General features: G+C 40.9%; 1 protein-coding gene across 1 annotated transcript in view; it reads right to left on the minus strand.

Annotated features, from left to right (window-relative positions):
• The window catches only part of GPSM1 (G-protein signaling modulator 1), a 187,228-nt gene that overhangs the window by 124,749 nt on the left and 48,788 nt on the right, over window positions 1-13,691 (minus strand). The window contains 7 exon segments of the mRNA XM_018564072.1: window positions 1,152-1,260; window positions 5,763-5,918; window positions 7,234-7,349; window positions 9,000-9,123; window positions 10,947-11,089; window positions 11,529-11,664; window positions 13,420-13,641. Of these exon segments, the coding sequence (XP_018419574.1) occupies window positions 1,152-1,260; window positions 5,763-5,918; window positions 7,234-7,349; window positions 9,000-9,123; window positions 10,947-11,089; window positions 11,529-11,664; window positions 13,420-13,641 (1,006 nt within the window).

Raw genomic sequence — 13,691 nt, forward strand, 5'->3', positions numbered from 1 at the left:
AGACTGCCTGTAAAGAACTGACTGATGGATTTAAAGGTATACTGATCCCAAATTTATGTCCACAGAGCATCCACTGTTGCCTGTGTAACTGTTTGCATCACAGTGTTAATTAACTGGGTTGTTAGTCAGACATCATGTCCCTCCTTAGCTCCAGACTTTGCAATGATTAGAGAAAACAAACAAGAGGAAGTTATGATTCTGCCAAAAGTCCCTAAAAGGACATTATGTAACAGAGTTCCTGAAGATGGAGCAGCTGGTATACTCAGGGAATGCTTAATGACTTCGTAATTAATAACACTAGTAATTCATTAGTGTTGGGCTATCACCACTCAGAAGAGTAACTTGTCAAACTCATCAGGGTAGGCCCTAAATGTAACTGTGTCATTATTCTAGATCCCCCAAGTGCATCATTGTTCTGAATCACCCCAGTCTCACTGCGTCATTGTTCTGGGTCCCGCAGGTGTCCATGTGACTGTTGGGGTACCCCTATGTGTCTGTGCAAATGTTTTGGGAGTCCAAGCGTCAGTGTGTCATTGTTCTGGAACAAGCGCCAGAGAATCATTGTTCTGGGAGCCCAAGTGGCAGCGTGCGATTGTTCTGGGACCTCCAAGTGTCAGCGCATCATCATCCAGGGACCCCCCAAGTGTCATTGTTCTGGAACCCCCCAAGTGTCAGTGCTTTGTTCTTTGGACCCCCAAGTGTCAGATTGTCATTGTTCTGGGAACCCCAAGTGTCAATGTGAATTTATTTGGGAAAGTGTCAGAATGTCAATTTTCTCGGTTCCACAATTGCCAATAAATTATTGTGCTGGGATCCCCAAGTCTCAGGGTGTCAATGTCCTGAGAGCCCAAGTGTTAACATGTCATTGTTCTGGGAACTCCCAGTGTCTGTGTGTCACTCTTCTGGGACTCTTAAATGTCAATGTGTCATTGTTCTGGGACCATAAACCTGGCCACATACATTACAGTCTGATTGTAATGTATACTCTCCTTCAAATTTACCAAAACCATGTACTGTTAGAGCCTACCTAAGCAGTCTACTCCATTTGTAAGCACTCAGGTAGTTGTTGGTAGAAGATTGTTTTATCAGATTGTAACAAGTATGATTAGTGCCAGTGTGTCAAGCTCTGGGAACCCGCTTTCTCCTCTCACCTCACAGGAAATCTCCATGTGTTTCCTGGCATATCGCAGGGCTTCTTCATGGTTACCCAATGCCACGTAGGCATTCCCTAGACTCCAAGATGCCCGTCCTTCACCAACCCTAAAAATAAAAGAGGAGAGAATAGCTAGCATGCTTTTCCTGCATGTTGGATAACCACATTGTTTTAACACAGTGCCTAAATGGACATTCACAGACTAATCTCATTATTTGTACAGTAATGAGTACTTTTACACATAATTTGGAGGACATTAGAAACCTTTTTACATTTTTTTACATCTGTATACCATTAGTCCTCTCTGATATTTTTGTGCTAGCAGACAACATTTCATAGTTTTGTGCTGCTCCCAAGACATGAAAACATATTTATGTCTAAATCTCAAAATTAGTAGTGATGGCAAAGCTTGCGGTACTGCAGGGAGGTCAAAGATCCCTGTGACATTGGGGATCACATTGCCACATGTACAGCTAGCTCTAATGTTTAGGGTCCCTGGAGGCAAAGCTGGGAGCCCTTTCTGTGCAGTGTTTGGAGATGAGCCTGGGCAGCTTTGACTTGTGGCCTTCGTTTGTACAGTCACCACTGTAGTGTGTGATGTATGAGAAATCGGGCATTTGTGTTCAACATCTTATTTTAGATCAGTATTCGTTACAATTTGCTAAGTAAAAGTCTGAAATTCACCCAGAAAAATAAGCTTATTATAAAAGTACCATATACATCATCAATCGGATGTGTAATATGTTCACTCAGTGTAAAAAGTGCAATGGATTACCCCAGAGAATTCTGGAACTGCAAGAAGTAAATATGGTGTAATGAAATATTTTGATGGATCCTCTTCTGTTCACTTCTAGGAAATTAGAGATCAGCTATGGCTCATTCTATGTAGAAATTGCTTGGCTTACACAATCCCTATTTTATTTTTTGCTTTAGACACACTTCAGGTACAGTCAGATTTCCCCAATCTTAATCACCTGTGAATTGGATCCCTGGATCCCCCCAAAAATATATACATAAATTAAACTCTGGGATAATAACTCCGGGATTTCTCAGTGCTCGGATACAAGGAGTCAGAAGTGGAATGTCTCAAAGCAAAAAAATATAGCAGAATTCTCATTATAGGGTTTGAACATATATCCATGATGGACCTGTACACCTGGCATTCATTTTGTGTCTTGAAGCTGAAGAATAAAACAGATATTTTGGAGCTACATGGAGTTGCTGATTTTGGTACAGCTATCAAACTCCTCATCAGAACTATCAGATAATATATCAGAATTCTGACTAAACTCCCACATATTTTTGTGGTTCAGAATTCTAATTTTATTTGAGATACCCATGCATTAAACAGGCTTTCCTTTCTACCACTAAGTAAATGCTAGGCTTTTTTCAGGCTCTAGCTGTAATATATTTGGCGGCTAAAAATAAGAAGGTGGCCAGTTTCTGCTACAGTGTGATGCAGGAGAGCTGCTAACCTTGGGTCCCTCCTAACAGTAACATGGAATAGAGCTTGAAGGAGGCAAAGTACTCTAAAGCAAAAGGGAGGTCAATCTTGAATAATACCAAGTGCATAGAGCATCCCCCGTTGGCCACAACCCCTGACACATCTCTCACTATAGGATGGAATTGTCTTTGCGATTCCCGAGCGTACACAGTACCATCGTAGGGTTACTTTGTAGGCAGACTCCAAAGTGGTTGTGTTGAAGAACATTTGGGTAGTCTAGACCAGATCTTCTCCCAGTCCTCTGTACTAAGTGAGGCATTCAAATAATTAAAGTCCCTATTACAACTAAAGACATAGGAGAGAGGAAAAGTGTGGAAATCTGGTGTTTGATTTGAAAATATTTGAAGTATTCCACAGAGGATGTTCTCCCAGGACTTTTGGAAAATGGTGTGACGGCCCTGGTGGGAGGTGAGGAAGTGGTGAACATGGGATAAATGATTAACGGTCCACCAGGAAAAAAATTACGGTGGTCCATGGTCCATCCCGGGAGGATGTTAGCAATCGGGATCTACAGGGATTCTAGCAATCGGGATCAACAGTAAAAAGGTTGTGAAAATTAATAAAGAATTAATAAATAAAAAAAAAACAGTAAAAAGGGGAACATGAGTCTGTGAGAATAACAAACCAAGTCCCAGACCCTTAATCAGTAAAGCACCAATGGTCTCAAGGAGTGTGTGTTGGGGGTGGGAGGTGGGTCGAATGGATTGCGGAAGCCAAAGAACCGGAGATATATTTGGACGTTATCACAATTTGGAATTTCTATAAAGACCCAAAATGACTTTTTTTATTACAACATTGAGATATTATTTTAAAATTTCAGTTTATCGATTTTGTTTACAGTTTTATTTTTTCAGTTTATTGTTGCTTCCATATGACATTATGCCTAATTCCTAAAAAAGTGCCAGTTGCTACTGAAATGGCATTTATTATTTCCATCCCCAAACATATTACCTCTGCTACTATGTAAAAAAATGTTTTTGAATTGCAGCTGTACACATTAGTCAGCCTTGGAGGAAGCCTGAAGCTAAATTATTTTGCTGGAGCCAGACAAAAAATGTTTATCTGACGCTATCTAACGTCTCATGGAGAAAGGGTGGCTCTTCTAAAAACATGTGGACAATTGTGGAGCCACCTGGTAGCAAAATCCATTGTGCTAATTTGGGCTTATTTACAATTAGGGCAAATGGCACTGGGCAAAATTCAAGTGAACAAAAGCAAGTGTGCTGTGGGTTAATGGCAAATCCTCATTTGCACTGTATTATTAGAAATGGCTAACTGTGCTCCAACACTGCATTCTGCCTGGTCATAGAGCTCCCTCTTGTGTTGAGCTCTCGTATCTGTATCATCAGCGCCGATAAACTATGATTGCATAGACATAATAAAAGAAACATAATATCAAGAGTTATTTGGAGAAAAAGTCTAGACATCGAGAGTGACATATTTGTACACACAGCTGACTTACTCCCCAACAATCCTATTACCCTCTATGAGGATGATGCAGTGATACCATAGTCAGAAAACATCACATGCAGACTAGCGACATATTCCTCAAGAAGAGTACTGACTTTTCAGTATCTACAGTACATCTCCATTAATCCCTTCATCCTCTCTGATTTCTAAAAGCCCTCTCACCAAAGTTGTAACTTGTTCAATGTCAGCCAAACCTATTGAGGGGAATTTATCAGGACTGGAGCAGACAAAAACTGGAGCAGCTGTGCATGACAACCAATCAGCTTCTCTCTTATTTTCAAATCCTAACTGAAGAGAGAAGCTGATTGGTTGTCATGCCCAGCTGCTCCAGTTTTTGTCTGCTCCAGTTTTGATAAATTCCCCTCATTGAGTGTAAAGGTGCCCACACACCTTACGATTATCGGACGAAACTTTTCGTCCGATGATCGAATAGTCGTACAATTTTCGTACGGCAGCCCCGTCGATCGCAAGATTAATTTAGCCGTAATTAACGAAAAGCACCTGGACGAAATGCGGTAATTGATTTGCCGTATTTTCGTTAGCGCAAGCAACCTTACGAGAATCGTACGATCTAGCAACGTTTTCAAACATGCTTGACCGTCAAAAGTCGTATGATTGTACAGTACTGTTGTTCGGACACTGCAATGCACACATACGATTATCAGCCGAAAAGTCGATCGCATACGAAAATCGTACGATAATCGTAAGGTGTATGGGCACCTTAAGACTCGAGATAAGAAGAAACTTTTATTGACCTTGGTGATCTTACCTCACTTTCTCACCCTATGACAGCAGGACAAGAGATGGAGAAAGCGGTTGCCCTGACAGATAATTAAGGAAATGGAGACACAAACTGCAAATAAAAATGTGACAGACGGTTTACCCTTTCTGCATTCTGTCCAAAGCCAACAAAAAAAAAGTTTCGGTCTGTAGCAAACCTTTTCAAATCTTAAGGTGCCCATACACTGCACGATTCTCGTACGTCATGTCCATGTCCATGATGGCAGATCGTATGTTTTTTTAAGTACTTTACAACCCTCGCAAGACAAAAGTCTTGCGAGGGTTGTAAAGTGTATGGGCACCTTAAAGGTGCCCATACACCTTACAATTATCTGCAGATTTTCTGTGGTCAGATGGAAAAAGTGCAACAGATTGGCCGAGGTGCAGATTACTCCATCCACACAGTTAAGTGTAAATGGAGGAATCTGTTGCACCTTTTCCATCTGACCACAGAAAATCTGCAGATAATTGTAAGGTGTATGGCCAGCTATACACTGTGGATCAGCACATATAAAATGATATTAGCTGCACCTGTGCATTCTTCTAATTCACTACTGACAGCTGTTAGACAGAAGCTGGAAGCATGTAGTGAGAGGTGAGAATGCTTTGCCTGAGATGGCAATGCTGTGTCTTTGCTGCTTTACAAGCCTCCCAGTCAGTAAGGCACCCTTTAGAAATGGCAGAGGACTTGGGAAACAGCAGGTGTCCCTGTGGAAATATAGAGATGTGTATAAAAAATAATGTCTATTGTATAGTTTCTATTGAATCTTAACAAAAGTTGCAATAGTTTAAAAATCGAACACTGCTTAAAGATAAGTAGCTAAGATAGGATATGTGTAAAGTGTGGTCTCTTACCGGTCGCCCAGCTCCTGTGCTATGGAGAGGTGTTTTAGGTGGTATTCTATGGCCCGTTCATAGTCCTGGAGCAAAGTATACGTGTTCCCCAGACTATAACAGGCCTGAGCCTCCACCGCCTGGTCCTTCAACTGTCTGGAGAGCTGCAAAGTCTTCCTGAGGAAAGAGACAGATGCAGTCCAGTAACATAAGGTTATCCTCCTTCTACCAACTTCTGCGAGAACAGGAGAAAATTACAAGCAACACTCTTTCTATAATTATATGACCAGATTCAGCACCAGGGGTACAAATATCTTCAAAGCTGCTTACATAACCATCATTTGTTATTAAATTATTTGAGGGGAATGTATCAAAACTGGAGCAGACTAAATCTGGAGCAGTTGCCCATGGCAACCAATCAGCTTCTATCTTTTATTTTCAAAGCTTAACTGAACCAACTGAAGATAGAATCTCATTGGCTACTATGGGCAGTTGCTCCAGATTCTGTCTGCTCCAGTTTTGATAATTCCCCCCATTGTGTTTCCTTTATGTGATTGTCTTCATCTCCCACAGAAATATGCAGAAAAGAGCAAAAATCGCTATCCTTCTGTCTTTCCAGTGAATTTCATACTGTAAGGTGTATAATCCATAATAATAATATTGTGAATGTTGTTTTTAATATTATGTGTTTTTTTAATGGAATAAATTAAGTTTTTTTTACAAACACAAACCATGTCTGACGCTTCTCAAAGCCCCTAATACCGAGCATATTTTGTATTTAATACTGTAAGGCGTGGCAAATTTCTCTGAATAAAATTAATGACCAATTTTGCTTTAAGTAAAGATTAAGCCTCTATATTTAGGAATTAGGAGACAGACATTTTGCTTTATCATATATTCCCTTTGAAGAAAAGGTGTCACAAGAGAAATACGGAGGCTGTCACTGTGGAGCTGTACTTCTGAAAATACTAACTATGACAATGATAATTATATATATCTTTCCTGATCTGAATACTTGTTAGAGTGTTAGCATTACACCCAGTCAACCAGCATCTTCATGAGAAGGGCAGTAATGACAGTTCCTGTATTTTTTCTCTCATGACATGTGATATACAACTCCTACAGTGCAAACTACTGGTCACTAGATGGTGCACTAGCACCATCTTTTTTTATGAAAATAGGCACTATAGGTGTTTATACATATAAACATATATGTTTGCGCAGCTCTCTGCTTAATCCAAATCCATGGTTAGCTATATGCAATCTGAACAAACTGGCCCTAGTGTGTGTTTAAGAGGGAAAACACAGTAAAGTTTATTTGGGGAGAAGGACTGGTTTATTTGATCTATGCACTTTGAAGTGCTTTTGGAAACGTGTTGGCACTATGTAAATAAATAAAATGCAATAAATGTACTGGTCTTTAATCCCCCCTCTCCCCAATTCTGTTCCTCGGGGGAAGAAGCAGGAGATGCAGTGGGCTCAGTTTACTTACTTGTAAAAGTCAGTGGAGGCATCAAATCTCCCCAGAAAAATGTGGGCATTGCCCAGGTTGCTGTATGCCCTACGCTCTGCAGCTTTGTCTCCAAACTCTTTTGCGATGGCGAGTCTCTAGAAAGAACAGGAAGTGTTATTGTCATAAGTAGCATTATTCTTTAGATTCCACAGAAAAATATTTTTTCCCCACATAAAGCATTAGCAAAAGTGTGCAGATAAAGGGAAAGAATCTCACATAGTAACCAAAGTGTGTGTGTGTGTCTGTAAATACTTGGCTCTAGTAGTTCCCAAGGTATGATTTCTTTGAGAGAGGATGACAGATTGGCGGACTGAACTACTGGCAGATGGGAGGTGACCCCACCTGTCAGTAGTTCAGTCCCCCAGTGACCAGTCTAGGAGACTTAAAGGAGAACTATGAGGTGAGTGCTTTTCACTCACCTCATAGTTCTAGCCGACTTGTGACAATGAGACTGTCACAGGTCGGCTCAGTAGATCGGGAGGTGAGCAAACACATACCGGGTTCGCTCACCTCTCGATCCTGTCACGGCTCTCTGCCGTGACAGGGGGAGGGGCTGGATTCCCCTCTCCCCGCTCCGATCTTCCAGCGCTGACTGGGCAGAGCCAGCTGTCACTCACGCAGCTGGGCGATTCCCGTCGTCTAAGTCGGGATCCGTTCCGGCTGCGGCGCCTCAGTATAGCTCGCGGTATACTGAGCTTAGGAGGGCCCTAAGGAGAACTATGGGGAAAAACACTGACCCCATAGTTCTCCTTTAAGGTGGGCCATACAGTAGTCAATTTTCGAAAGAACTTTCGTACAAAAGATTCTATTCGTTGATGGGGTCAAATCGATCACCGATTTCCACCATAGTGACAAAAAAAGTTGAAGGAAAATTTTTCTCGAACGAACTAAATCCTACCAGTGAATGTGAAGCTGGAGAAACTCCATTCATTCCAAAATCAAATGTTAAAATAAAAGAAAATTTTGTTCGAAATCCGCCAAGTCTCTGATGGCATTATCGGGTGGGAAAGAAAGATCTTTCTTTCGGAAAGCTACTAGTGTGTGGCCATGTCAAGGCTCATGTTGCAATGTTTTCCTGCATTTGACGTGCATTTGGAATGCACATTAAGTAGTACACATGGCAGTTCAGGGGCTGCTTTTGACCTGCTTTGCCTTCCGCTTTTTGGAAGCAGTCTATGTCTTATACAGGTCTGTCTGAATTGCAGGGAAAGCAGGTCAAATGCAGCTGCATATGTTTGAATGGAAAACACAGCTTTTGATTAGAACACCAAATTACATTAATGTTTAAGGTTTTTATAGACACTGGGTGACAATCTCCCAAACCAGCTTTATTTGGTTGCATCAGGTGCCCCTTAACAATACATTATGGAGCCCCAGCAGACCAGCTTGTGAGGGAAAGTAGTGATTGGACAATTTGGAGATTTGTATAGCCAATCATATCCCACAATACAGCAGTGTGCATGGTGCAGAAATAAAAGTGGTAGAAGCTGTAGGATTTGTGGAAGTCCTCTAAAAAGTCAATCTTTTAGGTGAGGAAGAAGTGACATCACAGTAATGACACTTCATCTTTCATAAATTAGGATATAATTCATTTATGGGGAATGAAAAAGCAGCTTATGTATCCCCAACCTCCATCCATAGGAAGTTAATCCCAAAGAGAGGACAGGTAAATGATGAGTATCAGAAATATAAATACATCTTATATCCACTGTGCATTATATGAACAGTACATCATACTGACCCACCTCTTTGTGAAAAGCGATGGCCTCATTAAAGTTGCCTAAGAGGTAGTGTGTGTTCCCGAGATTTCCATATGCCCGACCCTGAGCTGCTCTGTCACCCAGCTGTTTCACCAGTTCCAGGTTCCTCCTGTGACACAAAGACCAACAACTCTGAGAACCCATGTAAAAAAAATATGATTATATCTTTGCAAGAATATGAGACACCTAAAATAACCAACTTCAAAAAAAAATTCACAAAAGCATTCAAATGGTATTATGAAAATAGCAACTGCACTGAAGTCTATACCAAAACTGCATGTTTCCTGTACAAGGATGTGTAGTCTATTTTAGCATAATGATTTCCATACAGATGAGGAAGACACCCAAATTTGTGGAATACCATCTAATAACAAATAAGAACCCCAGAAATCTCTTTAAAAGGATGAGCATAATTGCTTAACCAGCAGATGTCTGCAAACCTGGCACTATTAAATGGTTTACAGGCAGTAATTCAGATAGCAGTTTATGGCAGATACATTTTTTAAAATATTTTTATTAAGTTTCTGGTCACTAGTGCACTGCGTACCACAACCTGACAATAGACAGCTCCTGAGTCACCAGAAGACAACACAACTACAATCAACTACAACAATCATTTCACACCCAGACAAGAGAGGCCCTGGTGTAAACAGTGTAGTGTAAGTTCTTCTGCAGTGGGTATAAATGACAACATTTTGTCTGCAAACCATATGAGAGCATGTCAGAGATAAATATATATATAATTAAAAATAACTTGTAACATATACTTTATCTGATTAATGTGCTCTGTATTAGTGCACTGTAAATGAGAAAGAATTTACATAGCCTGTTGCTATTCTTCACTGAGAGCCAGCAGGGCATAAGATGTCTTCTGGAAGATAGAAAAGAATTACGCTGCTGTACTTTGAGGCTGGGTTCACACCTGGGTGTTTTTCAGCGCTGATCGAAGAGCTGAAAAACGCTCAAGCAGTGAAATCCTATGAATCCCTATGGACATGGTTCCCACCTGGGCGTATTTCAGCGCAGTTGGCCGCGCTGAAAAACGCTTTACGCTCGAAATAGTACAGGAGCTTCTTTGGGGCGTATTTCAGCGCGTATCCATTGGTATTCCCGAGTGTGGCTCGGGGTTAACAAAGCGGTAACCCCGAGCCACACTCGGGAATACAACGTAGGTCTTACCTTGTCCGCGATCCCCGCTGTGTCCTCCGGTCGCTGCCGTCTTCCGGTTCCGTTCCTTGCTAGCGTCCGCGTTGCAGGGGGCGGAACCGGCGGGAAGGAGATAAAGTTTTTTTTTTTTAAAGAAAAAAAAGAGAGAAAAAAAGGATTTTTTTTTTCCAAAAATCATACCGCCAGGGAGGTTAAAAAACGAGCGTTGAACGCGCGTTTCAGGGAACAAAAAAACGTGCTAAAAACGGGCTTAAAAAACAAGCCGATTTAGAACGCTCAGGTGTGAACCCAGCCTAAAGGACACATTTGAAATACGGGAACTGGGAAATATGGCAACATTGCCAAAATTTATTTTTAAGACACGGTGTATGGATCTGTAATCCTTATGTGTGCTTCACTACGTAGTTCGTCATTGACCTGGAACAAATATGCAGCAAGTAAAGTCTGAACTCCCGTCCTGCATATTTGTTCCATGTCAGTGACTTACTAGGTAGTGAAGTCAGAATAAGGATAACAGCACCAGACACAGCTGTGGTATGTTCCATGTTGTCATCCTCACTGGTTTCTTTTAACAATTAAGAGGGTTCTGAAAACTGCAGCAGACTTAGGAATATTTTATGGATCACATCAAGTGTCTTCTAAGCTTCTCTCATGGCCCTCCTAACCCTTTAAGCAGTGGATTGCTTACCATAGTGAGAGAAAGAGTGCATTAGTTTTTAGGGCTGGCAGTGAATGGCAAACATTGGTCAGATATTTAGTACTCACTCATAATACTCTGTAGCATTCAGCAATGTCTCCTTAACTTCCTCAGAGAGGTCTCCTGGAATCTGTGGCATGTTCCACGACAGCTGCTTCCCCTTTGCATGAAATACATTGCCAGCATTATACAGCGCTCGTGCTTCTCCCACCTGCAGGCCACAGGAGGAGAGAAAAATTGAGCCGTGTTTGTAATTTTGCACGTAACCTGTACCATGGGGCAGTAAACTTCTGCTTCTGGTTGCGCAGTCGGTTAAATCCCTACAGTCACCAGTATCCATGCCTGCAAAAGCCTTTCTAGAGCCTCACCCACACTCACTGAAATATGAGCATAGATTATGAGCACAGATTGTAGAAGAGTCTACAATCCCACACACAAGCTTAAATTAAAATTTGCTTTCAATTATGATGATAGGAGTGGATTTGAAAACTTTAGTACAGCTGTAATGCTTCCAGTTTTACATTACGAAAATTGCAGCAGGGCAATGGACAATCCTAAAAAGACTGCAGAAGTGAGACTAGCTCCTGCTTAATAGATTGTAGAACATTGGTTTCAGGTGGGTTCTTTCATCCTGCACTAGGTTTTTATACCTTGTCCCCCTGCTCCTGAGAGATATCTAGATGCCTCTGACAACAGGCGATGGCCTCATCATACTGTCCAAGGACCTTAAGGGTATTGCCCAGGTTCCCGCTGGCTTTGGCTTCTCCAATACGATCGCCGATGGACCTACAGCAACAAGACATGATACGTTACTGCTGAAAAGTGAAAATGTGATATAATACTGCACTCATGGCAATTGTCGTCAATGTACTGTACTCATTGTCAAATAAAATGCAACAATTTAATGGGATTATGCCTATTATTTATAATCCTGCAACAATGTAACAGTGGATTCTATACTATTCCAAAAAACATGCAACAATGAGACTTATCAAGATCATTATTCCTTTATTTGTATATGGTCATAAAATTCTACAGTGAGCTACAAACAGGTACAGTTTACCGTACTGAAATCTATGGTACTTTGGAAGTATACTGTTCACTTGCCCTGTGAATTTCCTACTAAATTATTTCCCATTGAATATGATACCAGATAATCTGCAACATTGTATTCTTCAAAACTGTACATCACTTTGTAAGAAAGCCGGCCTCTGAAATGCATGCTTGTATTTGAGATCAGAACAGTATAAATGTTTCCTTTAGGAGAATTGGGTGCATATGAACAGGTAGGATGATTATATAACTGTTCCATGTCTGATTCCATGCAAGTCATTAAGGGGAATTTATCAAAACTGGAGCAGATAAAATATGGAGCAGTTGCCCTGGGCAACCAATCAGCTTCTCTCTTCAGTTGTTCAGTTAAGCTTTGAAAATGAAAGAGAGAAGCTGATTGGTCACTGTGCACAGCTGCTCCAGATTTTGTCTGCTCCAGTTTTGATAAATTCCCCTCATTATGTCTTATCTGAACTAGCGAGAGCCAGCAAGCCTAAAATAAATATAGGTAAGTTGAATAAATAGCTCTATAATTATGTTGTTGTATCTGAGCTATCCACCTGCAGTTTTGGATGGGCACTTAGATAAATGACTCTATATTTAAGATGTATTCTAGATATAAACCAGTGGTTTTGGATAGACAGTTAGATAAATGGCTCCATATTTAGGCCCGATCTGTGCTATAAACCAGTGAGTGTGAATGGATAGTTTGATAAAATTGTTATATTGTCTGGCTGTGTCTATGCCATAATTCAGTGGTTCCGGAGGGACAGTTGGATAAATTACCCTATAGTTAGGGTGTATCTGTGCTATAAACCAGTGAGTGTGAATGGATAGTTTGATAAGATTGCTCTATTGTCTGGCTGTATCTATGCCACAATTCAGTGGTTCTGGAGGGACAGTTGGATAAATATTTCTATATTTAACCTATATCTGGGCTTTAAACAACTGTCTGAACTGTTAAATTATGGCTCTATATTTATGTTCTATACCAGCCATTCTGGAAGGACAGTTGGATAAATGGCTTTATATTTAGGGCTGTATTGTGATTACAAACCAGCGACTCTGGATAGACAGTTGGACATTGAGACAGAAAACAGTGACAAGAAATACATTGCAGTTTTACACACTATCATGGTGTATTTCTAGGCAAAACATTTAATTTAGTTTTAGGCAAAAGGTAAGGGGACAATTTCCAGTGGGGGCAAATGTTCTGGGGACAACTATGATTGGAGTTCCCTTCACAGAAAGTAAAAGGGATTTTTTTCCAAAAATAACCTGGCAGGGTTATTTTATCTAAAAAACGAAATACATGCACTTTAATTGGTCATCTTTTGGGGCTCTGCATTAAAAGAATGATGAAATCCTTCCAGTTTTAAGAAGACAATGCTGTTCTTCATGGTATTTTAGTGGTTTCTATTCACTCGCCTCCTTGTAATTGGTCATTGTATATTACCGAAACATGTTTAGCCAAAATCATTCCCTCACCTGGCCAGGGTCAAGTCATGTTTATGATACTCAAGAGCTTTAGAGTACTCCTTCAGGTAGAAGTATGCATTCCCCAGCTGACTGTAGATGGCACTAAGTGTCTTTAGATCTTCAGTCCCAACCTGGACAGCTGCTTCAAAGAAAGCGGCTCCAGCTTTGAAATCTCCGGCCTTGCACAAGCGCTCACCCTCTAGTGCTAGCTCCAAGCAGGAGGCCTCCATCCTGGAAAACACAGAGATGGTCTTGTGAGACAATAAGGTAATGACATATCT

Source organism: Nanorana parkeri, unplaced genomic scaffold (assembly GCF_000935625.1).
Source record: "Nanorana parkeri isolate BGI_ZX_2015 unplaced genomic scaffold, ASM93562v1 scaffold719, whole genome shotgun sequence".
NCBI lineage: Eukaryota > Metazoa > Chordata > Amphibia > Anura > Dicroglossidae > Nanorana > Nanorana parkeri.